Source organism: Amborella trichopoda, chromosome 2 (assembly GCF_054954075.1).
Source record: "Amborella trichopoda isolate Santa Cruz 75 chromosome 2, AtrichopodaSantaCruz75HAP2 v2.0, whole genome shotgun sequence".
NCBI lineage: Eukaryota > Viridiplantae > Streptophyta > Magnoliopsida > Amborellales > Amborellaceae > Amborella > Amborella trichopoda.
This window is the reverse complement of record NC_142337.1, coordinates 53817918-53845364: the sequence shown is the minus strand read 5'-3', so window position 1 is coordinate 53845364 and position 27447 is coordinate 53817918. Positions and strand designations below refer to the sequence as shown.

Below are 27447 nucleotides of genomic sequence, written 5' to 3'. Positions count from 1 at the left end.
GTCTATCATTTTATTTTTAGATCGTATGTTACTAATTTTATGCTTTATTGTAGTCCATGTATGTTGATATACTTATTCCATGATAATTCTATGTTTATCCTTTTGTGTGATGTAAATTAAATGTTGAATGGCGGCTCATGCAGGGGAAGAACATATCAATATTCGCATATTCATTCAAAAACATGAAAATTCTTAATGGAGTACCCTCATTTTTTATTGAATTCCTAAAAAACAATATTTGTAATGAATTTTAATAATTTTTTCTGCTTTTTTTGAAGCTTTATTATGACAGATTCACCCGATTCCGATCCGGATCGCCGATTCACCGATCCGGATAGCGGATTCCCCGATCCGGATCGGTTTTTAAAAAGCCCGATCCGGATCACCGATCCGGTTTTTAAACCATTGGTGTCAAGGATATTTTCGGTCTTTCAACAACTTAAATGAGGCTCATTTCGGTTTTTCAAAAACTTAAAAGGATAAAGCCGATTTTTTTTAAATTTCGGTTATGGAGTGAAAAAATGGACAAGACAATAATAATGAAAATTATTTGATATTTTGGTAATAACAAAAACCATAATAGATATTTACAAAGTTCGTTTTTTTGTTTTGGGAATAAAATAAAGAAGGAAAAACAAAGCAAACGTTTATAGTCCGCCTAAAATCGTTGAAGTTTTAGTTTGGGAAGGCTTTCGAGATCAAAACCCGAAGAAAACGTCGTTTTTTTTAATCTCTCGCATCTCTGACGCTGCAAGCCCTAGGCGCTTTCCTCTCGCATCTCCAAGCCTTAACCGCTCTCCTCCCTGCAACCAGGTACGTCTCTCTCCCATCTTCTCTCTCACATTCCCTCTCTCCCTCTGATCTCTCTCTTCTGCTCTCTCACTACTGAAACCCTAGTTTCCGCTATTAAATGTTCGGTGGAGCTCAATTGTCTTCTAAGAAACCAGAGAGTTAAACCTATCGAGAAATCTTAGCGTTTCCTCAATTAAAAGCCTTAAAGCTACAGAAACTACTACTATTTCCTCCATTAAAGCGCTTATTTTGCTTTTTAAGTATAGTTTCCAGGACTCTCTGAAGGCCCTTTCCACATTAAAAAGCTTTATGGAAACTTAGGTTTAAAAAGGCCTAAAAACTTAGGTTTTAAAAGGCCTGAAAACTTAGGTTTAAAAAGGCCTAAAAACTTAGGTTTATGGAAACTTAGGTTTAAAAAGGCCTAAAAACTTAGGTTTAAAAAGGTCCTTTCCACATTAAAACGCTTTATGGAAACTTAGGTTTAAAAAGGCCTAAAACTTAGGTTTAAAAAGGCCTAAAAACAATTGGATTAACTTCATTTTTTATTTTTGTTTTTTCGTTTTGTGTTGTAATTTTTGTTGTATATTTCTATTGTTTGTCTCGTTGGTCTTTTTTATTTACTGTATTTGTTTCTTTTCTTTATTTTACTGTATTTTGTTTTCTTTTGTATTCTTATTTGGCTTAGTACTCTTATTGGGATTCATGTGCGTGTATCATTTATTGATTTCTTAAGCCTTAGATCCCTAATTATATGTACTTCGAAGCTCAATGCTCCAGCTAGTATTTGTTCCTGAAAGTTTATATAGTAGTTATTGAAATTATTTTCAAAAAAATAAAGGGTGGTTACTTTATAATCTTGAAGGATTTGCTCTGATAATGTGTGAACGGTAGGCTTCATTTTCCCTGGTTTTGGATTCAAATTTGTTCTTACAGCCATGACAGTAAAAGTAAAAGTTTTTGGGCTACTCATTGTGATGGATTTTGGCTTGGTCTTTTTTCTCTTTTTTTTTTACTAACTTTATGGTCATTATCTTAGGGAATTGTATACAATGAGACCATTTACAGGAGGTCACTATTACTATGTGAAATTTGATAGCTTGGGTGTTCGAAAAAATTTCTTTTGAACTGTGTGCGTGGTCATTGAAATAAATGCAGCCACTCAATTTCACATCTAATGGTCAAGATTAATTGTGACTACCTTGTACGAAAGGTAAGCGGTCTCTTTATATACTTTTCCTTATCTTATTCTTGACTATCCATTTTCTGTTTCATTGTTGTTTTTGTGTTTTTCTTAGTGGGGAAAAATTAAAATCTGATATATGATATTCCTCATTAGGCTTCTATTTAGGTGGATCTTGGATAATTTTTAAGGACCAAGATAAATGTTTTTTCAAATCCATCATGTTGTCTTCATTCTCAGTTTTTTTTAGTTCTCATATATATATTTTCTTCTGTTTTTGGATTTTGTTATTGTTTTTTTTGTTTTCCATCTCCTGTTTTTCTTGGTTTTGTCTTTTTTGGAATTTATAACTCCTTTGTTTGTTTTTTTTGGGTCTTGTCATGTGAAGCCAAGCTATTTATATATGTACCATTTATGATTTTCTTTTCAAAATCTGGTTCTTGAGTTTTTAAAACTAGTTTATTTTTAATTTTCTTGCGGTTAGGGCTTTTCCTGAATTGTTGTCCTTTCTCTTGCTTACCGAAATTTTATTATGTTTTAATGCCATGGCTTCATTGAATTCAGTCTCAGAGATATTTGTTAGATATCTTCCATTTATGATTTGTTTTCAAAAGCTGGTTCTTGAGTTTTTAAAACTTGTTTATTTTTAATTTTCTCGTGGTTGGGGCTTTTCCTGAATTATTGTCCTTTCTCTTGCTCACTGAAATTTTATTATGTGTTAATGCCATGGCTTCATTGAATTCAGTCTCAGAGTTATTTGTTTAAGTTATACTGGGAGTATTGTTTAGATCCCAAATTTTGGAGATGTGATCTCTAGAACCTCTCAAACAACCTCAAATAAAATAAAATAAAATAAAATAAAATAATAAAAATAAAAATAAACATAAACTCTCGCTCTTTATGTGCAAAAAAAAAAAAAAAAAAAAACATCCAAGGTTGCACTAGAACTTTCTAGTTTTTAAATGGAATGATCTAGAATTTCGAAAACTTAAAATTCAATTTTTTTGTTTGAAAATAATCACCTACTGATAGTGAGATGGATTCCATTATTTCAAGTAAAACAAAAATATCCCCAAGTAAGATAATTGAAGATAAAAGTCCTTCCTATTCGAAACTTGGCTAAGCGCCTAAGCCAAACAAATTAGGTACATCGCCTATTTCTTGAATATTTATAGTGATTCACGTAGGGACCCTATAATTTTAGGTAAAATATAAAATGCGCCATTGATTGGCCAAAATTATAAATAAGGTCAGTCAACCCATATTTTTTTTTTATTTTTTCAAAATTGCTTCTTGGTCAAAACGAATTTTGATTTATTTTAGTTTTTTTCAGTTTTTTCGTTAGTAGGGTGGCCCCTTAAAGCTTGGGGCAATTGCCCTACTAACGAAAAAACTAAAAAAAAAAAAAAATCAAAATTTAAATCGATCGAGGGGCACTATTGAAAAGATAAAACAAATGGGTTGACCGACTTTCTTTGTAATTTGAGCGGAGCATTTCATATTTTACTTTAAATTTTAGGAGGGACCTTACATAAATCACTCTAAGTTTTAATTTTTTATTTCATCTATATATTCCTGTAATCCCTCTCTAGAAGCCGTTAAAATACTTTCAAATACCTATGTCCCTTAAATATCTTCATTAATTCTCATCCCGTTCCTTTAATATCTATATCCTCCTCTCCGTGCAATCCAAGAAACATTAGGAATTCTTTCTTAGATCTATCTCTACAAAGCTTCCTAACAGAAAATTTAATTGTCATAGGAAGCCTCCTAATCGAAATTAAAAAGAAAGAAAATAATAATCTTTTATCTTCCCGTATAAAGTCCTAAATAAATTCGTATATCTCCTCCAGCCCTTTTTTTGGTGAGTACAACTTTGAGCTTCATTTAATATCAATCGATCACATATATCATAGGATTCTTATGGAAAAAGTTTAAATAGAGTTGTAACTTTAAAATGTAGATTAAAGATACACCTAAAAAATCCATCATAAATGGTTGTTTTAGATGTTGAAAAACCCTCTGATTGATTATCTTGACATCGTGATATATGAATATGAAAAGAAAAAAAGATTTCGAACCCGTGAAATAGTGTATCTTACAACATATTATTTGAACCGTCAATTTTTAAGATTTTTATGTGTTTATAGATTTACTTGATTTGAACCATTTTTAAAGTTGAAAATTTTGTGATTAGAGATGAAAATAAATTCTCAAATCATAATAATAATTTTTTATATCAAAATTACATTTATGATAAAATTTAGAAGTGCCCTTAATTTTTTTTGGGTAAATGGTGCCCCTTAATTGGATTGTTTAAGGTTGCATTACAGTTTGAATTCAAATTTATTGGGTTTGAATTCGAACTTAAATAGGTTGCAACTTATTGTAGTGTTTTTTTTGGGTATCCCCATTTCTAACTTTTATGTATCTCTCTTTTGTTAAGGAAACACCAGTCCAACGCCACACCCACCTACTACCTCTTATCATATTCAACCATGGTGCAGAAGAGGTTCCATAAAAATTCAAAGACAAAGAGAGCAACGGCAGTGGGGAAGAGATTGGCCACGGTTCCTTCCCTCGAAGTCCTTATTCTCGAAGAAGTTTCATACCCAAAAAAGAAGAGATCAGTATTAAAAGGAGCATTGGATAAGGTTCCTACCCTCGAATTTCTCATTCGTGAAGCTCTTTTATACCCAAAAAGGAAGAGATCAGCATCCAAAGGAGAAAGGAAGAGAAAGTTTCTTGTTTCTGAACAGAAGAAATCGCCGCCTGAAGATTCAGGCACCGAGCAAGACTTTCATGTGTGATGATATTATGGAGCAAATTTTATTGGGAGTCCCTTTAAAAGCCCTTGGCAGGTTCAGATCCTTTTCTAAACAATGGAATGAACTACTCTCCTCTCTCTCTTTCGGACGAACCCATTATCTAGCACCTCCGTCGGCATCCACTCCCTTTGCTCTTATTTTTACCAAACCAGATTCTGGACAATGCTATTTCCTCTCTCTCTTTCCTTCTAAACTCAATCGAAACCCTCCCATCATTTAGGCTCCTGGCTTGCAGCAATGGTATGCTATGCGGAAATAAGTTCGGCTTTGGCCTCAACGTTTTTAACCCTATCACCCTTGATTTTATGACCGTCGAGAAGGATTTCAAGTTCCGATACAGTTTCATGTTTGGATTCTATTACAACCCTGTGAGCACCACATTTTATATGCTGGCATCATCACTCTTTTGGATGCTATACTCATCGAACGCTGGAAAGTGGATGGAAGTGAGGTCTCCGGGCCGCCGTCGATGGCCTCTCAATGTATTCCGCAACATTCTCACATGCATGCTCGGAAAATTCTACAATGTTTTCTATGCAGGAGAATCCGGAGGGTATAACATCGAGGTTTTCGACACAGCGAGAGAGGAGTGGGAGGAGAGCCTTCCATTGTCCACAGGACTCCCACGCCCGGATTACTCCGATTTTGGGTTTAAATTCCTTGAATGGGATGGGCACATATGTTTTGTTCATGGTTGGTTTCATGAGGGCAATAGAAAAGAATGCAGAATGGGAATATGGGTTTTGAGGCCCAGGAAAGAAGATGGGATAAAATGATAGAAATGGGCCTTGGGAAAAACTGGACAAATTTTGAGAACTGTTTTGCAGATCTCAAAGTGACGATGATGATGCACGGTGAGTTTCTCTTTATTGGCATGCTGGGTCATAGCATCTCCTTATTCAATTTGAGGAGCGGACAGAGAAGTGAATTGAAGTGGAGCACCAGAAAGTTTGGGTATTTGCACAGGCTGATTCTTTACAAACCCTCACTCCTTAGCTTTAAACACATTGCTCTGAGGGATCCTTCTCTAATTGAACTGTTGATGCAAATTTAATTTATTGGTAATGGTCTATGCTTTCTTTTTCTAATTTTATATATTTGTTCGTCCTTTGAGGTATCTATCTATAATTGAAATGTTGATACAAATTTATGTGTATAAAGTTATGGAAATGCATACAATGAGAGCATTTGCCTTTGATACAAAGAAATCATAATTAGTTACAGCCATCCGAAATGAAATCTAATAGTTTGGGTGTATCACAAAGTTCAAGAAAATTTGTTTTAGAGTTTGAGATTGGTCAATAGAATAAAGGCAACCATCTACGTTTGCATCTAATGATCAAGATTAATTGTGATCACCTTGTACTAAAGACGAATGGTTTTATTGTATACTTTTTCTTAAGTTCTTGGTATGGGTTGTGATTTCTTTAATGAGATTGTTTACAGAGAGGCCATTTATCTTTTGTACATAAAAGTCATAATCATTATTGTCTTTTACATTTTAAAATGGGTGATTGATTGTAAGAGTGTCATTGGATAGACACAATTTCAAAAACCAAAATTAGCATACTTCACAATTCACCTCAAGCCATCCAATTTGACATTTTATTAGCGTGAATGGTTATGATTTTCATGTATAAATTATAAATGGCCTTTTTGTAAAAAATGCTTTCACCTCAAGCCATCCAATTTGACATTTTATGAATGTACATGGTTATGACCTCCATGTATAAATTATAAATGGCCCCTTTGTAGACAATGCCTTCTTTTATTCTAAGTGCTTTTTGTTTCCTAATTTGATTTTCATTTGTTTGTGCTTATGAGGGATCTAACTTTAGTTGAATTTCTTACAGCCCCAAATTGGTTTTCTAAACCAATGGTTCACAACTTTAAGCTCCAAAACATTTTATTTAAATAAAAGAATTAAAACTTGAAGTTCCAAACTGAAAACTAAGCCAAAAAATAAATAACCCCAATTCAGACAACGTAATAAGGGTTATTTTGGAGTAAATAGAAAAACTAAAGGAAAATTGTTTCATGAGGCAGGGACTGCATTCTACATTTGCGGTTCCCAACGTATAAAACATTCATTTTAAAGATGGATGCAAATTGGTGATCCATCACAATTGAAATTCACAGTGCAAATGTTTTCTTAATAGAATTATTATTTCTTATTTTTAAAATTTATATATTTTTTCATATTCATGATCTCTATATTAGATAAAATTTATATATTTTTTCATAATCATGATCTCCATATTAGAGATGACTTGTCCTTAAACATTAAGTCCAAAAATCTATCTCAACAATATATTTTTTCCCGATGTATAAAGCATCCATTTTAGAGATGAATGCAAATAAGTAGTCCTTCTAAAAACAATTGAAACTAACAATCCAAATGTTTTCTCACTAGAATTATTATTTCTAATTTTTAAAATTTATATATTTTTTCATATTCATGATCTCTATATTATAGATGACATGTCCTTAAAAATTAAGTCCAAAAATCCATCTCAACAATAGAGTTTTAAGGGATGACTCAGTTTTACATAGACTCATAAAAACCGTGTCCAAAACTATGTGCATAGAAACGAAAATACGTGAGATCTATTTAATGTTAGAAAGAGAAAACCTATTTTTCCTACGGAGCTGATGTATAGTGTGCACTTGCTAAATTATGCACGCGCTAGTGGAGCATTGTGTGAGACCATAGGTATCAACTAACCAAAAGAGTAATAAGCCAGTTTTGGTCAAAAGAATTGGAGGCAAAAAAAATAGGGATAAAAAGGGAAATGACCTTGTGAGACTCTCCCATATCTATGTGTGTAGGATTTCAAAAGATCACCATTAAATTTGACATAGATCTCTAGAAAAATCAAATTCCACACCCATGTCATAACTTTATAGAGATTTGTGTCAAATTTAATAGTGATCATTTTGGGTTCTACATACATGGGTGTGGGACGGTTTCATAGGATCATTAATTGAACAAAAATATAGATCACCAAGATTAGGTAAATTTAAAAATATAAATATTTGAGATTTAGCAAAAAAAAAAAAAAAACGCCCAAATAAAAAATCAGATATGTAAAGATGACATTGGATAAAATTATGATTTGTACTTATTATAAGGATACACTAGAATCATCGAACAATAATTCTATTTCCTTACTTTCTACCACTTAGGGTCCTTGACAAATATTTTTGTCTATATTTCTATTAAATACGACATCACTTCAATAATTTTATTCAGAGCTTACAATGAAACAAAAACAATATCATAAATACAGCAATTACTTTGATTAATAATAAAAGAGCAAGCAACAAAAAGGCATACTTGTACTGAATAATGTGTTTGCAAACTTTAATATTCGAGCCTCACCCTCAATTCCGAGCGACCTAAATTTTAGTAACTGAGCCCCTCTCTTTCCTTTTGATGCCCTTGGTTTAAAGGAAATTTTTTTTTTTATTATCTTACTTTTCTCTATCTCTACCTAATATTTTGAGATATACATTTGTTTTAAAAGAATATTTTTTTTAGAAATACATTGTTTTTTATACAATTTTTAAGTGAATCATTGGCAAGAATATTGAATAGATTTAAGACAAAAAAATAAAAACAAAATCAAAGATATCAAATCAATGAAGTGAACGGAAGTTTCCGGAAAGTTATAAGGAAGAATTTTCTTTGGGAAAGTCTTTTTGTAAAAAGGTAAAATATGCTTTATATAGGTTCCATAAAGACGATGATTTTCTGAAGATCTCATAAAGAAATTGGAGTTTTTAATATATCGCGTTTTAGTTGGGAAAGGATCGGTCGCGGTAGTAGCACCCCACATCTTAGTCACCATGTTGTAGTTTTCATTCCCACCACTAACACCACCCCATTAATACCTTCAAAAAGCTAATTCCAATTCTACTTGAAAAATAGGTGGGGCCGGTCTTCCCCATTGAAAAATATTACCTTAAAAAAACTAATTTTTAATCTACTTGAAAAGTATTAATTGGACTGTCTATTTTCAAAATATTCATATGTCTATAGATTTAAACTATTTTTTGAGTCTTACATCTTATAATTAGATATGAAAAAAGATTATCAAGCTATACAAAATATTTTCAACACCAAAATTATGTTATGATAAAATTTAGTTGTTCACCTTTGTTTAAGATAACCTTATGCAAACCACGTCCTTCTAAATATGCCCATCATAAATACTTCACATTTGTTTTATGAGAAAATGACCATCACCCCCCCTTTATCCGCTTTTTTCCCTTTTAAATCCTCGGGTCAGCAAAAGTCCCTTCGATGCCCCCCAGGTTGAACGTTTTAGGACTGCCTGCCCCCCAACTACGATTTTCTTTGTTTTTTTTTTTTTTACGAATTTCATCATTTTATTTAACAAAATGTACGTCTATTAATTAAAACAATTTCCCTCTCTCTTTTCCTTTGCAGGCACAAGCTTTCTCTTCCCTCCCTCACTCTTTCTCTCTAAATCAGGTACAGACTAATTGATATTTGTCTATTTTTAGAATTTTTGGGCTTTCAACTTCTCTTCTATCCAATACTACACCGTAAAATCCTATACTCTTAATCACTGACTCCCAAGATCCTAACCCTAATCGTTGATGCTTCTTGAATGAGTTGCACATGATTATTGTGCATTGTTTAAGTGGATTTGGATTACAATAGTTTATTCTAATGATCGATTCACTTCTTGAATGACTTTTTTTTTTTATAATTTCTTTTGGTGTTTAATTGATGCAAGATTTGAAATAGAGTTATTTGCAAATAGGCTATCATATGGTTTTATATTCATTTTTTTGGACTTGAACATTTAATTTTTTGGGCTTAACATTTAATTTGAAATAGAGTTTTTTGGGCTTGACATTTTTTGGGCTTAATATTTGGGGTTCAAGGATTTGCTATGGGAGAGTCAAAATTTCAGCAATTTACATTTGCAAAATCCATGTGAATAAGCTACATTTGTTTATGCGTGTTAATTGACCTCAAAATGATGATTATTCAACAAAATATTTATTATCTGTTGATGTTATTGAGGTTTGTTTCAGTTAATTGCTTGTGGATGAAGGTTTACAAAGACTGCATTTGTGTTATTTTTTAGGAGGTTTTGTTAAAAAAAAAAAGAGTACTAATTTTCCTCTTTCTAATTCTTTTATTTTTGTCATCGATTAAATGTTCGATTTTTATGAGTGATTCTTTTGGGTTTTCATATGATTATGACCTCCTCTGTTCAATAGGCTATTTTGGAATATTGTGATATGATTTTTGTAATTTAGTAGAGTTGTTAGCACGTGGATGATTAGATGTTGCAAGGTATTTATTTACATCGGTGTCTTTATTGAAGCTCTATGCAAATATGAGATAGCTCGCCACTTCGAATTTCAATATGTGAAAAATGAGAGCTATCGAGTGTGGGCTAAATGCACTAAAGAGGGAAATACTAGCATAGAAAACTTGGTCAGACATGAATATTTCGAATAAAGACATGGAAAAGAGAGCACTCATGTGAAGGCTTGGTGTGGGAAAGAGGTTGCGATGACAGAGATACATGGCTCTCAAGAAGAGTCATATAACCGACTCCTTTCGTATCTCAATCGCTTATTAGAGACAAATCCCGGAAGCCAAACCGAAAATTCCTTTGGGTATTCATTACTAATGCTACCACCAATTGTACATCGATTGCTTTGCAAATTAATCTTGAATATTGGACATTGATTTCTTTGCAGTGAAATATGGTAAAATTTTGTTTTCTTATTTTGTATATGAAATATGGTTGTTCCAAAATCCAACAAACATAATAATTTATTTCTCATGATTGCTCCTTGAAAATTTTGAATACAAAATAAAGGTGAAAAACCTAGTTGGAGAATACATTAGTAAAAATTGATTTTAGTAATCAACAAACCTGGAATCCACATCCAGAAAACCCAATTTTCGGAAAGCTTTGAGAGATGAGAGAGCCATGGTTTTTTTTTCCAGCAGAACCCTAGCTTAAGGATAGTATGGGAGAGGTGGGGTAGGTCATTTTCCCTTGTTTGATTTTACTATTTCCATCCCCAAGTTTCCTCCAATTCAAAGTTAATTCTGCAAGTGTGAAAAGCAAAGTAAGACTAGAGCTGAAATGTTCAAGTATATTATACTAAAAATCATGTGACTAGTGTTGGACCTTAAAAGGCAACATGCCCACAAATTTTGTTACTAATGAAACCAAAATAACATTTGAGCATTCATGTTATCGCATTGGCAAAACCGGGGCTTTATTATTAAGGAAATTTATCAAATCACACCTCAAAATAACTGTTTAACATCAATCAGATGAGCAGTTCGATTAGAACCAATACAAGGTTCAACACCGTGCTTATATGCACGTTGGTTTCTGTAACTAGGTTCGGCTCGGAAACTGGGTTCGGTTTCTGAGCCCTCATCGCATTCTCACAGCTCTCCACCACAGTAGAGGAAAAGCCGATCCACTCCGTCGCCTCGTTTGCTTGAGGGCCCGAATCGATTTTTCCATACATTTGAGAACCCTTATGCGATCTAACTTGCATTGAACTACATCTGCATGTTTCTTGGGATCCTTGTATTTCTCCTCCGAGGCCATATCTATATCGAGAGCCATTTTGATCAGCTCAACTGGGTCAGCCTTGTTACTGTGTAGGTGAGTGCTAAGTAGGAGTATGCAGAAGTTGTAGTCCCTAGTGTGCTTGCAAGAGTCCTTTACGAGATCGGACGGCTCCGACTTCGTAGTACGGAGCGAGAAAGATGAGAGAGAGCTATGGTTGGTGTGGGAGACATTGTGTTGAAAAAGGGCATACAAGTTTCCTATTTTGGAAAAAAGATCAAAAGAGTAATGTATAGAGGCTTAGGGTATCGGAACATGATATAAGCATCTAAACCTTGAAAATTAGCGTCGCATGCGTATTAACTTGAATTAGGAGACCCAGGCATATATCATTTTTCTTCACATATTTGTAGTGATATTCCACATGGCACATATTAAATAGTTATAATATATCAATTTATCATTTCGGAAATTGATCCATTTATCTTTATAGTAAATTCTAAATTACACAAAATTTTTTTTTTAAACAAAAAAATTATACAATTTTCTTATTTAAAAACTCGCCTAAGGAGGAAAATCTTGATGTGATTGTTGTACAAGAATCGACATCTGGAATAAGAGATATGTTAAGGTGTTCATATTGTGGGTTTTGGCTAAAAGAATTGGCAAAAGGCCATAAAATAAAACTGGAATAATAAAAATAAAATACAAAAAATCATTGAGAGAATAAATCATCTCTCATGGTCCGCAAGAGAATCCACCTAAAAAACAAACGTTTGCAAGGGAATCCACCACAAAAACACGGTCCGCAAAGGAATTCATCCCAAAAAGATCTTATCACAAGATCAACTTTATTCAACTCTCGCTATCTGATATGTTTACAATGAAGGACCTCTTCCCTTTAAATAGATTTCAAATAAAATAAATAAATAACTAAAAAAAAGCCCAAATAAAATAAAGCCTCTTTCTAAATAAAAATGTACTTCCCCTATCTTCTCTCTTAACCTCACATGCGACCTCTTTCTTCTATTTTCTCTCTCCTTTCTATTTTTCTAAATCCTCACATGCCAAAATATTCCAATCTTTATCTTCCCCATAAATCCATCTCTATCTAAATCTCCTATAAATCTCTAAGTAAATCCATCAAAATAGGAGACCTAAGTTCCTTTGCCCCATATGAAAATCAACCACATCCCCAATCCTACTAAAACTCAGGTCACATCTTATCTATGTGCACTTTCTAAATTTTTATTGCATCATAGAGCGTTCAACATTCTTGCATTGGTAAAAATCCACGTCCTTGAGAATGGCCTGGGGCTCGGCAGTAGTATTGTCGAGCCCTATGTTGAGGTCTCTTACTCTATTCTCACCAAGGGTTGGGGCCAAATCCCCACCATATTTACTTACCCAAAAAAAAAAAAACCACGTCGTTTTAGTGTTCTAACAAACAAGAGCACATATATTGCGTTTTCCCTAGAGCATAGTTTATTTCTTGCTCCCTCCGTCAAAAGATCCACTTGGGAGGACTTTTTTCGGTCTAAAATTTTAGAAATTACTATAGAATTACTAGATGGTTATTCTTAAAAAAAGAAAAATTTGAAATTTGAGTTTTTAGTAGTTAGATCTCACCATCTAAAAATTGGATGTTCTTTTTTCAATATCGAGATTTTTTTTTTTCATGTGCATCGAAGGTACACTAAGGATTTTTTCTAATTGGAGTCCTGCATTAGTGTTTGTTTTGTAGTATTTTGAACTTTCGCTCTTACTGACCTGGGGAAGGTGGAGTCCACGTTGAAAAGAAATAGCTAAAAATGTTTGGATTTTTTAATACACAGGCCAAATCTGTGATATGACTACATAACTGTGCCTAATGACGCGAACTAAAAGATTGCTGTATCGAGTCGTTAAATCATATTCTCTTATCATAAAAATAACTGTTGGCTGAGTGCGGCTATTAAAGACATTATATGTGCTTGTAAAATGAAATAATATAGTGAAACATGAATTCATCGGGAGTGTGGTTCCTCGTAGACCATACTAAGCAAACGATATTTGCTGATATCGGACTGAGCTTAACGAGCTAGGCCAATAGGTTGGTTAAAACTTATGTTACCAAGGCATAGAAAACTATCCGATAAAGATTCTAATAGGTAGTTCCTTGATGAAGTTGGAGTATGCTCGGATGAGTGAGCCGATGGCCCGTGTGACCCTTGTATGTGATGGTGGGTTTCAAAGACAGGGGCCAAAGCCTCATCTGCTAGCCATCACACGACATGCATAATAATAGCCATTTCGGGAAAGCGAATCACCTTTTAGGGTGAAGCTTATTCATGTGCAAGAAATAACCCTATGCGCCATAGGAGTTGTGGTTGCATCAGGTCTAGGTGATCTTGATACGTCTCTAGGGGAGAACCTGAAATTCACAAATTGAGATTATGACCCCTGGCTTATCAGTCAGACTTCGGTGACCCATTAATGAGCCCCTGCATGGACTGTGGGTTATATAAAACACTGGGTCGGTTTTATCAAACAAGTGTAGACCGTAGTCCACAGTTGAAGGTGGAGTGCCCCAACGTTTATTTATTTAATTCTTAGACTATATAGATTATTTTCCTATCTAATTCATTTAATTATGTTTGTTTTAATGATATATGATTTTTAGAATTATTATTTGAACTTTTTTAGATATCTGGATATTTTATTTATCAAATTTCGATTTATAAAAACAGAGATATTGACTTTAGATTGATTTAAATAGTCAAATTTGATTTTATGGATATCTAAAAATCATATAATTAATTTTAATAATTTTAATATTGTATGGGGGGCCCAATATATTGATGGGCCCACCATTGCATGTGGGTGGGGGCCATGAAGCACCACCTAAGGTGGCACACCCTACCCTAATGAAACTTTTCTTGTGTTAGTTCAAGCTTTGACTTGAAGAGAAAACTTTGAAGTGTTTTGGAAGGATTTTGCCTTGAGGAAGCTTTCAAAGGATTTTTTGGAAAGCATGAGAAGACTTGTGCATAATTTTGGTAAGAACTATATTATGAATGAGTTTTTTTTTATTTAATTTCTATTGATGGAAATTCTTTAGGAATGGGGATAAAGGTTCTAGTGCTTGTCATAATATTGATGGCTCATTTATGGAATTGATGACTCAAATCTCTCACCCCACAAGTCTCTTAAGATCAATGGTTCATATTCAATCTTATAAGAAGAGGCAAACAAAGAAAAACCCTAAAAAACCCTAATCTTGTTCAAATCCTATAAAAGAGGATTGCCTCTACCCAAAATCTCTACACCTTATTCTTCTATCTCTCTCTCTTAAGAAAAGTTTTTTTCTTTCTCATGAAAGCCCAAAGAGGGCACGCCCCACTCTCTCATCTTTGAGATCTCTCTCCCACATTGTGAAATAACCTAAGGGGTTTAAGTTATTGAGAGTTGTCATCTCTCTCATGGTGTTTCTCATGATCTCTCATCTCTCATTAGGTTTTTTTTTTAGACTATAGGGTTGTGGTAGAAAAGAGAAATATTTCTTTTTAACTAGGTTGCTAATGGGATTCACCTAAAGATTCACTTAGAGGGTTTGGCCTAAACTTACTTTCTCGGTTGAGATTGAAGGTTTAATGGTTGATAGTTGATCCCACACCATTAGATGGTGGTGACTCGGTGTAGAGTGTAATGAGCCCTGTTGAGGTAATCTCTGACACTCACTTTTTGTTTCTTGTCATATTTAATTATATTGTCTTTATATTCCTAAGCATAATAATTGTGGATATATTCTTTGTTTAAAGAAAATTGGTTTAGTGGTATCATGGTTTTTAAGATATTGAATTTGTTAGTTTCATTTTCTTTGAAGTTATTGTAATAAGACTACTTGTAAGTGATCTTTTGCCGAAAGAAAAGAAAAAAAAAAAGAAAAGGGATGAAAACAAGAAAAATAAAAAAAACATATCCCGTGGCAAGATCACATATTATTCTTTCTTTCAATAACTACATGTGCAACAACGCCAACTACGAGAAATCCACCAACCACATGTGATGTGTGCCCCCAACGAGTTTTGTTGTTATCTAAGCCTTGTCAAAGCCCAAGTTAAAGAAGCGTGCGGTGCAATGCATAGGAGAAAACGATACAAGAAAAGTACACGGTACACTAGCTGCAAAGAAAATGTAGTGTATGCTAGCGCACGTCGGCTTTTGAGCCAAAGACAAGCAAAAAAACGGATGCGCATTAACACCGCGCTAGCCCTTGCTTCTTGGCTTTTGAGCAGGTTTATACATTTATATAGCCTACTTTTATTGTATAAAAGATTGATAATTTATATAAACTTTTTCGAAGGTGGGAGAGAGAGATTGAAATTATGTTTCATTGCCAATATTTTTTCTTCAAAATCAGATTTACATGAAATTTGGGGAGTGTGGTCTAGAAGATATGGTGCGATGGACAGTTTTGTGGGAACTTTGGAAGAAGAGAAATAAGAGGACATTTGAAAGAGTGTGCATACCCTTTGATAGATTGCTCACTAAAATCAAACCGTCTATTTGGTGCTAGTTATGGGTTACAAAAGAAGGTTGGAGGATCACACAAACATATGCTATAGCTAACTTGCAGAATATGTTTTTGATGGGACTTTGAAGACGCAACTGAGAAGTATTTGGGTTGCACCGAGTCTAGGTGGACTCAAAATTGAACTTTGATGGTAGCTCTTTCGGCAATCCAAGAGTGGCGGGTATTGGTGGTGTTGTGCGCAACTGTTATGGTGATGTTATTTTCACCTTTGTAAAATCAGCTGGTATAGCCATTGCAAATCATGCAAAATTACTTGCCTTGCTTCAAAGTTCAAAGGTTTTTATCTCTCGAAATCTTGCAATAGTTGTGTGATTGAAGGCGATTCCCTGAATGTAGTAAAATCGTATGGCAAGGAGCAAAGGGTTATGTGGGAACTCAGATCTTGCTGGTTGTAGATCATGCTTCTTTGCCCTCTCTTTCTCTCTTCTGATGTAATTCTTTTCATGGAAGACCTTTATCAATAAATGAGATAATATTTGTCAAAAAAAAAAAAATTGGGGCATGTGTAAATTTAACCATAACGCACCATACAAGAATATCAGAAACTAATTATTAAAAAATAAAATAACGAAGCCTTCATAAGGTCATTTTGGTTATTTATTATTTAAATTATTAAAAAATAAAATAATGAGAGGACATAGTTGGAAGTAGTGAGAAAAAATATAGAGACTTATGACTTCACTGAAGATGTGACCCTTAATACAACAGAATGACAGATGAGAATTCATGTAGCCGACCCAGATTAATTAAAAAAAAGTCATAATGATGATGACTATTATTACTATTTAAATTACTTTATAAATTTTTTTAAGGGCTTCAATGAGGTGTACATACCCTTGAAAGCTTCATCATTTGCCAACAACACAAAAATCACGGACTTGGTTTCCTCCCATAAAGATGCTTTCCTCACCCGGTTTACCTACTTCGAAGGTGCGGAAGCTATCTCTCTTATTAGTAACATGGATGGTGGCCTCGGAGCTGAGGCACCGTTCATGCACCTCCTCATTAGACATCATGGTGCTACCGAAACATTGTATACAGGAGAAGTTTAAAGAGGAGGGTACTTGGGCTCTACTAGGGCACTCACTAGATTGAACTTTACCCCTTTAAAGTTTAATTTGACCGTGCACCCAAATACATTGCGATGGCTTGCAAATCCATTTCTCTCCAACATGCTACATGGTACCACGACTTTCACCTATATTATAAGGTCAAATATACAAAGAGACTATCGACTTTTAATATAAGGAGATTACAATTACTCTTGTTCATCAGATTTCAAATTGAGTGGTTGCGAGATTCGCGTTGACCAGAATAAACGTTAAAAAACTCATTTTTCAAACTTTGTGACACACCATAAGCTATCCAATTTGATATCTAATGGCATGTAGCAATTATGACCTAACAAAGATAAATAGGCTCATAATATATAATATGATATCATAAACCGTTCTGTGGTTGATCCTTTTGCAACTTATATCTACATCTTTCTCTCTTCTTTAAAAGGTGCGATTTGTATAGAGCCGGGGCTCTAAACAATCAAAGTGAAACACACTTTCAAATAGTATCGAGAAATATAGTTTCAATACTGTAAATGTTTGCGATAGACATAAAATATATTTTTCATCACTAATTATAAAATTCAAAGCTTCAAAATAGTATAGACTGAGCAGATCTATGAAAACTTGAAAATCTTGAAAATTTCCCAAAAATACAATATAAAATGCATTATTTCTAAAACTTAAAATTCATTTTCTCTCATCTCCATACATCTGGAGTTCGAGATGATCAATTTGAAGATATTTGGACATCAAAACAACCTCTTCTAATGAAATTTTTGAGGTGCGCCCTAATTTGATTGTTTAGACTCACACCCAACTAATGGTACTGAGCTTTCATAGGCCAACTTGGTGCATGGTCATTTGCTTGGCACAATCAAAAGCTCGTATTAGAGATATCGATCCCGAAGTTTGGTCACAGGATCATAGTGGAACTATAAATTTCTAATAAGACTTTGATTTTTATCTCGGCAGTACTTTTTATAGATCGTGTGTTGAGTAGGTATTGCTATTTCTCGATCATTTATCATTCTTACGAGGTCAAAATCATTCCAAGCTATTAGATGTTAAATTGTATAACATGGGATGAGTCACAAAGTTCAAGATTTTTTTTTTTTTTGAAGTTTTAGTCTAGTCATTAACAAGCTTACAACTACCTGATTTGAAATCCAATAGAAATGAGTAAATCCAACATAAAAAAAAGTAATTATAACCACTTTGTACTAAATATAAGTAGTTTCTTTTGTATATTTCTTCTCGAGTATTCTCGTGAGCTTTTGAATTTGGATTTATTAGGGACGAGAGATTCTCAAAGAGGTGTATTGCCATAAATTGCGGTAGGCACTTTGTTTTTAAAGGCCTACCGTTCCAACTAGGGACTCACCAAGTCGAACTTGAAGGTCCATGAGTCGCACAAACTCGCGTAAGAGCGCTTGGGTACTCCTTTTTATTTATTTATTTAAAACAAAAATAGAAGAAATCATAGTTCAAATTTTTGACCTTTGAACCCAAAATTGGGGATATTGATTTCTCTCTTTTTCTTTTTCACCAAATTTGCTCAAATTTGTCCTAAAATGTTTATATTGAATTGTTTTACAGAATCCCCAACAAATTTTTTTGAATCAAAACAAAAAATTATCCCATGCCCTTCCTTTTTTCCGGCCATCTATTCTCCAAGTGTTTCGTATCCTCTCTTTATAATATACCTCTTACTAGATGAAATAAAATTTAATTTAATTTTAAATTATGTTTTATATTTTTCCCATTTGCCTTGTTTGTTTTTGTTATTTCAGTTTTTTGGTTGGTTCTTTTTTTTTTTTCCTTTTTATTGTTTCTTTTTCGAGTAGGCCGGGCTGACTCACCGAGTTGACCAAGCTTCGCACCCTGCGGGCACAGGTTCCCAAGCTGTGTTTTGACACATTGGTTTTCATCTTTCACTTTAGGGAAATTTATGTCTAGACTATTTTTTTGGATTGAAAACGGGTTACATTTTTGGGACATTTTCCATTGTGGAAGTTTTTTTTTTGAGTTGTTTTATTTATGTTTGGGAAAGATTTATATACTTCTCCTACAGTATAGAAGATTTATGTTTCCCTTACCATCCAGCCATCTAATTTTGACCAAGAAAGCCACTCACTGTTTGATCTTAAATCCAACGTCTCAAAATATTTTATTTTTATACAAATTTTATGATTACCAAATTTAGTATGTCTCATCTTCTTATTGGGGCGCACCTATTAAAATATTCAAAATAATTTTTTGATATAATATAATAACCAAAATACCCCTTGAACTTTCAGGGGTATTTTGGTCATTTTTTTTGAAAAAATATATATATATATATATATATTTTATATTTTTCACTAGTGAGAGTTTAATAGAGGATTGGACATCCAAATTTTGGTATTAAAATAATTTATAGAAAAAAAATTAACAATAAAATAGTGTAGAGACGTGATATTGTGATTGGGGCAATCTTAGCCCTCTATTCAGAATTGACGGTTGGATAAGGGGAAGTATATAAGTTTGGAAAAAGATGGGATTAGCCCATTAACTCATATGAACATATGTGTTCATATGAGCCCAATAACTCGGATTGGATTTGGGCCGATCTGACGGTCACAAATGTCTGTCAGTATTTGAATTTTAATTTTTTTTTTATGAAGATAAATCACTTGAAATTTTAGGTGTGTGTTCATCAAAAATAGTTAAATCTTTAAAAAAATATCAAAAAAGTATTTTACATGAAATAAAATGATCAAAATACCCCCAAAATGTTTTTGGGGTATTTTGGTCATTTTATTTTTTATGAATAATTTATTTTATATTTTTATTAGGTGCGACTTGATGAGAAGAACACACATCTAAAATATTAATTTCTTTGAAGTTATAAAAAAAATAATTAAAATTCAAACACCGACAGACATCTATGACCGTCAGATCGGTCTAGATTCAATTGAGACCATTAGATTGATATATTCATATGAGCTAATGGACTAATCGCATCTTTTTCCTACAAGTTTTATGTTATAGACGAAGTTTCCTTTTATGTTTTACCCCTACTAGTTGGAACTGTTTCAAATATGCAACATTCCAACGAATTTTGCTTTATTTATTTAATTTGTTAAAAAGAGCAGTCAGGAGATCGATACTTATAGCAACCCTAATGGCAGGGCGGTTAGAAGGCTGGCCTACCGCATTCATACTCCACAATGAAGTGTGGTGAGGGGCTCCCCAAACCTAGGTCGTCTTTTTTTTTTTTTGGGGCTTAGAGGGGGGAAAATTATCTCTAACTCCCTCTTTAAAATTTTCAATCCTATTAATATCTTTGGTTAACCAAAATCTCTTGTACCCTCTCAAGTTTAAACTTTGAAATCGTTAGCTCCCTAATTATATTTTTTTTTGTTCTTTTTATAAATTTGATCTCTTTGTTTTACAAAATGTCAAACACATACATTAGTCATCCATATTTTCTTTGTGACTTAATATATAATTTTATTGATGATAATAATTTATAATTGTTATAATTAATTAATAATTATAATAATAACAACAAAAATATATTAATTGTTAAATATTTCATTTCCTATAAGTATTTTGATAAAGCTTTTAATAAATAAATAATAATAACCATTAACAATAGTAACAAATATCTTGATTAATCACTTTTCCAGTTCAAATGATATTGATATAATTGTAAAATAATTCATAATATTAAAAAAAAATTCAATTTTTTTTTCATGTATACATTTATAGAGTGAGATCCGTGGAAGTAAGATTGGTTTTAGGCAATGGAAGAGAAAGGGAAGGGAAAATTTTGTAAAATAAAAAGATCAAATTTGTAAAAAAAACAAAAAAAACACAATTAGGGGCTAACAGTCCCAAAATTTTAAATTTGAAGGTATTTTCTTATATAATCAAGTGTGCGCTCCATGTATTTCAGTGTTTTGAAGGTCCTGTTTATCCCGAGCTCGAGAGCTATGGAGACGAGCCCGGCTAGGTTGGTGTTGGTGCTGTTTCGGTTTGAGCCGAGCAATTTCATGCAAGAGGCGTGGTGCTTGGTTTGGTTGCATGCATGCTTTACGAGCTTCGACGGCTTGGGGCCGGAGTTGTTGGGGGTGGCGTGGAGGGCGAACGCTGCGGTTATAGAGAGAAAGAGGAGAGAGAGAGCCAAGGCTGGCGTGGAAGACATTGTTGCTCTCTTGTTCAAGGGATTTTTGCTTGTTTCCTTTACTGATCTCTCTTTTTTCTTTCTGTGGTGCATAGGATCATACATTTATATCTATTTATCTGCTCTCCGTGATGTGAACTGGTTTATAGATTTCGGTTTCTTCATTTAAGGTAGTGTCTTTCGCCTAATTGACCAGTCGTGCATGGCCCTCTTTTAAAAGAAAACTGCTTATCGCTCCATTATATTACCCGATACAAATTTTGGCAACTTGATGTCTGTAGAGGCTGTAATATATTGGTGTGATGGCCTGTGTTTTGTGGGATCGTATACAATGAGAGTCACCATTACTTTTAACTCAAATGTAATAGCTTAGGTTTGTCATAAAATTCAAAAAAATTTGTTTTCAAACTTTGAGCTTGATCAATAGAATAAATGCAACCACTCACTTCCACATCTAATAGTCAACATTAATTATAATCATCTTATACCAAAATAAATGGTCACATATTGTGTGCATTTATTCCAATGCTGCCAATTTCCACTTTGGTTACCTCGTCTGATTTAGGGGAGAATTTGGATTTATTAGAAAAAAATAGGGAAAAATTATAAATACCCTCAAATTCAACTTTTTAAACGTCCTATCTCCCCAAACTTTTTATATCCCATCCTATATCCCCATAGTATTTTTCTTCATATTTATTCCAAATCAAAAATAAAAATACCATTACTTTCTTTCTTCTCCCCCTTTAAAGTCACCCGACACATTCTCTCTATCCACACTCTCTCTTCTAAAGTAAAAACCCATATCTTCTATTTTTTTCTCAAAAACTCATATCTTTTATTTTTCTCTCTCTAAAAACCCATATCCTTTATCTCCTCATTATCTAGTAATGTGGTCCGACACATAGGGTGCCGGACCAAAACTTTTTTGCAGTCCGACACAAAAATGTGCCAGACTGTAAAATTTTTTTTGGTCTGGCACTTAACTTAAATCTACGTAGTCCGACACATTGGGTGCTAGACCGCATTATAAGCCATGTTACTGAAACTCAATGCAGTCCGGCACACAACTGCATTACCGTGAATGAGAGAGAGAGATAGAGAGAGAGAAAAAGACAAAAGAAAGTAAGGGCATTATTGTCCTAAACCCATTTACTTTGTTATTTGCGGGGGTAAATATAATGAAAAATAGTATTGAGGTTTAGTGTGAGATAAAAAAGGTTTTAAGAAGTACGATGTCTAGAAAGTTAAATTTGAGGGTATTTATAATTCTCCTTCTTCCTTTTTTCCATAAAAAATTTAAAGTCTCCCCTTAAAAAACAATAACTACGCATGTCTCTTTTAATTTATGTTAAATTCTACCTAAATATTTTTTGCTATTGCATTCTTATCCTCTTTGTTCTCAATTTTTTAAAATGACCAAACTACCTATAATTCTTGGATCTTTCATTTGTTTAAAGTTAGTCATTTTTTTTTGTGTTTTTTTTTTTCCCAAGCACTTTTGGATTTTCAAAATCCAATTGTTTCACTTTCATATTTTGAAAATGCAAAAATATTCAGGAAACGTTTTTTCGAGGAGAATTTTTGGATTTTTCAAATTTTGAAAATGCTCTTAACTTGCTTCTATAGAAAAATTGTAAACCAATGGGGAAAATAATTTTTCGAGTTTTGAAATTCCTAATATGGAGCAAATTTAGACTAAAAAAAAAAAGAAGAAGAAGAAGAAAAAAACAAGAATGTAAATTTTGAACTTTAGAGGGACTTTTATAATAATAGAAATTATAGAGGGCATGCATGTAATTTACTCTAATTTTTTCTAAGGAAGATGTTTGTGCAGCTGCACAAATGCCGCAGGGCTCAAAAACATTTCCCTGTTTTTTTAAAGAAAAAAGTTTATATAAGATTGATACATTAAAATGTAGAATTAAGATGCACCTCTAAAATTCTTTGAAAACGGTTGTTTTGATATTGGAAAAATATCTAATTGATCATCTTGACATCGAGATATATAGATATGGAGAAAAAAAAAGATTTCAAGTCTTAAAAATAGTACATTTTGCAATACATTTTTTGAACCATCAATTTTCAAGATTTTCATGCTTTTGTTGATCTATTTGATTTTAGCCTTTTTTTTTAGTTTTAAATGTCTTAATTAAGTATAAAAATAGATTTTCGCACCATCCTAAGAGATTTTTTGACCCCAAAATTGCATCTCATGACAATATTTGGAGGAGCTGATTGTTTAAGGCTGCAACCTTAATGCAAACCACGCCCTTTCTTAAATGGAGTAACATCCATAACTTTCCAAATTCACCCACTCAGTCAATATCCTAAAAAATAATGGATTTGAATTTTAATTGCTCAATTTGAATTTGTGATGCAAACCTCGAATCTTAAAATTTTAAGAGTGCTAATTTTTTCTTTTTCCAATTTTGTTTTTAAAGTTTTTGTGTAGAATGACTTTTGGCCAATTTAGTTTATTATAGAGTTTTAGAACTAGGCAATGCGCATTGGGAATCGCCAATTCAGACCAGAAATCGACTGGGACCAACGATCTGACATGAATAAATGGAGTCAATAATCCACCCTATCGATCCAGGTTTTAAAATATTGGTTTATAAAGAATGTAGTGCTAGATGAATGTTAGGCTTTCACAAAATTATAAATAGGCTAATAATAAGATCTGATCAACCTAGCAAACACACTTAATCAACCGAGGCGCAAGAATGGACTCATCTCTTGTTGGTGCGTTTGGCCATGGGCCTCACATCACTTTCCTATTTTCATGGGAGGAATCCCATGATAATATCTTTTTTTTTTGTTCTTATGCTTTTGTTAAACGATTTTGTTAAATTTAATATGTATATAACTAATTATTTTCTATTTTTTAAAAGCTTTTGTTTCTTAGACCGTCAGTAAGATGAAGATAAGCATCCCTGAGATCCAAGAGATTGTTTCTCAAAGGCCCATTGGGAAATGAATTGTTGGGGCCCCTCTTCTTTCCTATAAATACAAGAGTTTAGGCAGTAGGAAACGCATGGTGAAAAATGTTAGAGAGCTCCGGTGTTTTTAGAAAGCTGCTTCTATATCTCGCTAAAGAAAGGGATTCCTTAATCAAAATCCGGATTCTCTAATCAACAACCTCCCCACTCTTAGATCTAGACTTGGCGCTCATCCTTGCACTCAGATTTTGCTTTTATCTTTTGGATAACATGTATCACATCTAAAGTTAAGCTAAGCTGGACACATCCAATTCTAGGTCCAAATGGGTCGAGCAAAGCTCATCCTGTCCTAGTCCAGTTTCAAGTCAACTGAACCCGTCCTAGGTCCAGATCTGGGTTTGGACATTGTTGGGTCAAGTTGGGTCATTTGACCTGACCCCTAAAAAGAAGAATGACCATCGTGCTCAACAGGCCACCCGTTTGGTTTTGGGTACACCACGGGTCTCACAAATAAACTCTGGGCCTAATAAATCTATGTTGCATGCGTGAAGCCAAATCACACATGTAGGCTTTTATATGTTCTTATTGTCTTTTTTTTTCATTATTCATAGGCCATTGGATTGATTTTTAATCCAATGGTTGTGGTGCCTTGTAAGCACCCCTAGTATAAGGGGTTTGAACCTCATTGTTTAAAGGGAAAAAGAGTGAGAAAAAGGAGCAAAAAGATATAGAACATTCTTTTCATATTTATGGAACAAACTATCAATTGCAGTGGGAGTAGTCCTCTTTTCAGAAAAAGGATATGTTGTGGTGCCCATGTAGTGGGAGTTGTTTCTGGATTTATGTCTAATCAACTGAGAATAGTAAGATGTATATAAGACTTTCGAGGGTGGAAGATACGTAACCTCGAGAGGATGCGGAGTAATGTATTGGTAGTTGTTTCAAACGCTTGGTGATTCTTCAAGCGGGTGATTGTTGCATGTGTGAAGCCAAATCACACATGTGACTTCATTTTTATATTTTTGTTAATGAATTTTCTTCATTTTTCTATGGCATTGGATTAGTTTTTAATCCAAAAATTTGTGTCTTGTAAGCATCTAAGTATAAGGGGCTTGAACCTCATTGTTTAGAGTGAAAAAGAGTGAGAAAAAGGAAGAAAATGAGAGAGCTCATGGTGGGTTTTGTTGTAACCTGTTTTGCCTCATTTTATAGAGAGAGAGAGTGGAAATTTTGAGTCATCCCCTTGGGTTTTTGAGACCCTGTTATAGGCCCAATTCTGGAGAGAAAGTGCACATTTGTAGTGTGTGTGGAACCCTATTTTGAGCCATATTTCTAGAGACGTAAAACTGTTGTAAATTGAAGCTTTGGATCTCATTTCCTCTCGTAAGTTCCATTGAGAGAAAGTGCACATTTGTAGTGTGTGGAGCCCTATTTTGAGTTATATTTCTAGATAGATAAAACTATTGTAAATTGAAGTTTTGGATCTTATTTCCTCTCGTAATTTTCATTGAATTAATAAGTAAAACCTCACACCACTCTCCTATAGACATAAGTCACGATTTATGACTGAACCATGTTAAATCTTTGTGTTGTGTGAATTGTATGTTGTTGTATTTTCATTCTATGTATTCATTTTGATGCCATAATGCGTATTTTCATTTTGATGCCATAATGCTTAATCGATTATCTATAATATTTATGATGCACAATAGCCGTTAGTTTGATAATCCCCTATTTCATCACCCATGCTTGTATTTTACTCATTAGAATTGCTTTGATATAGAGGGAGTATCATAAATTAGCCCTTTTACCCAATAAAAACGAAATTGGATTCCAAAATATGAGATCCCACTTCCTCATACATGACGACATAACTACATTTCCACTCTATTTCAAAAGCTTAATAATCGCTAGTGCTATGCTCCCAAGCTTAGAAAGTTGACTGTTATTCTTCGAAAGAGGGGAAGGCAGGGCCTCCTCTTGTTCAGCGAATCCCTCCTCGCACGTGTCCGAGGCGGCCATCGACGCGCTGACCCACATGTTGGCATCCGCATAGTCCTTCAACGCGATGGAGCGCTTCGAGTCCTCGAGTTGATCAATCGCGTCGACGTATAGCTCTGAGCAATCGCCCAAGGCTTGGAGTAAGCTAGGGTTTTCGGTCTTATTTTGAAGCTCTTGAATGTAGGAGTAAGTGGACTTGGCTTTCGCTATCGCCTGGTCTAGGGCTATGACACCGAGTCCAGCGAGGTCGGCCTTGGCTCTTGCTGGGTTCGAGTCCAATTGGCGAACGCAGAAGTCGTAGTACTTGGTTTGCTTGCAGACTTTCTCGACGAGGTTGGATGAGTGAGAAAGCGGCTCGGTTTGTTCCGCGAAAGCGAGGGTTAGAGAGAGAAAGAGGAGGATGAGGGCCTTCACAGAGGGGGGTGGTGACATTTTTTCCAAGCTTGGGTTTGGTCTTTCTCTCTCTAGTTTACAGTTCTTGATTCTTTCGTTTTTTTTCTAGTGTTTTGTGGGATGGAACTTTTATATGAGGTGAGGGGCATGGTGCAGTTACGTGCCTTGCCGAATTTAGATTGCTCAAGAATTTGAAATGGACGGTTGTGATTGTACGAACGGGATGGGAAGGTTGAGTAAACTGATGGCGTAACGTGTTTGTTAACGAGGCGCATCTAATGCGGACGTCCATCCACCAGGTAACGTCCCGTTCCGTTTTTCCGCTACTCGTTTGCGTGTTGCCTTTTCCATTTCCTGGTGAGGACACCCCTTTCTTTGAGGGAAATGACCCATTGCCAAAATAGCTTCTTCTTGATTCTTGAGTGGGTCGTTGTACCTTTAGGATTGTTGGGCGTGGAGACCGTTTTATAATTATTCTTAGTTATTAGATTTAAAATTGGATGGCATGGGATGGATCACAAAGTTCAAGAATTTCTTTTTAGAACTTTGAATCTAATTGAATGACACACTTATAACCACTCAATTTAAAATTTGATGGTCAAGAATAATTGTGATCTCATTGCAATAAAAGTAAAAGAAATTTGTTTCATGCCGGCTAGACTGCATTTCTACATATACCGTCCAAAAAGTGTAAAGCTTCCATCTTGAAGATAGATGCAAGTAGGTGTTCTATCTTAAAACAATGGAAACTAACGGTCCAAGTGTTTTTTCACTAGAATTATTATTTTTAGTTTTTAAAATTTATTTATTTATTCATATTCATGATCTCTATATTATAGATTACACGTCTTTAAAAATTAAGTCTTAAAATCTATCTCAAAAATAGATTTATTAATACGCCCACATTTCTACACATGCGGGC

General features: G+C 33.9%; 1 protein-coding gene and 1 long non-coding RNA gene across 2 annotated transcripts; one reads left to right on the top strand and one right to left on the bottom strand.

The window, feature by feature from the left end:
- The first annotated feature begins 677 nt into the window (after nt 1-677).
- Nucleotides 678-6008, top strand: LOC148783348 (uncharacterized). Its single transcript, XR_016049603.1, has 2 exons — nt 678-813; nt 4419-6008. It is a non-coding gene; the product is annotated as an uncharacterized LOC148783348 (long non-coding RNA).
- Nucleotides 6009-25936: 19928 nt separating this feature from the next.
- Nucleotides 25937-26625, bottom strand: LOC18431462 (putative invertase inhibitor). Its single transcript, XM_006841587.3, has one exon. It carries the CDS (start codon nt 26562-26564, stop codon nt 26019-26021), a length of 546 nt encoding a protein of 181 aa, XP_006841650.2. The 5' UTR covers nt 26565-26625; the 3' UTR covers nt 25937-26018.
- Between the last annotated feature and the right edge of the window lie 822 nt (nt 26626-27447).

Bases quoted from the DNA above. Each gene is read 5' to 3' on its own strand.
- LOC18431462 (XM_006841587.3), bottom strand. From the start codon at position 26,564: ATGTCACCACCCCCCTCTGTGAAGGCCCTCATCCTCCTCTTTCTCTCT.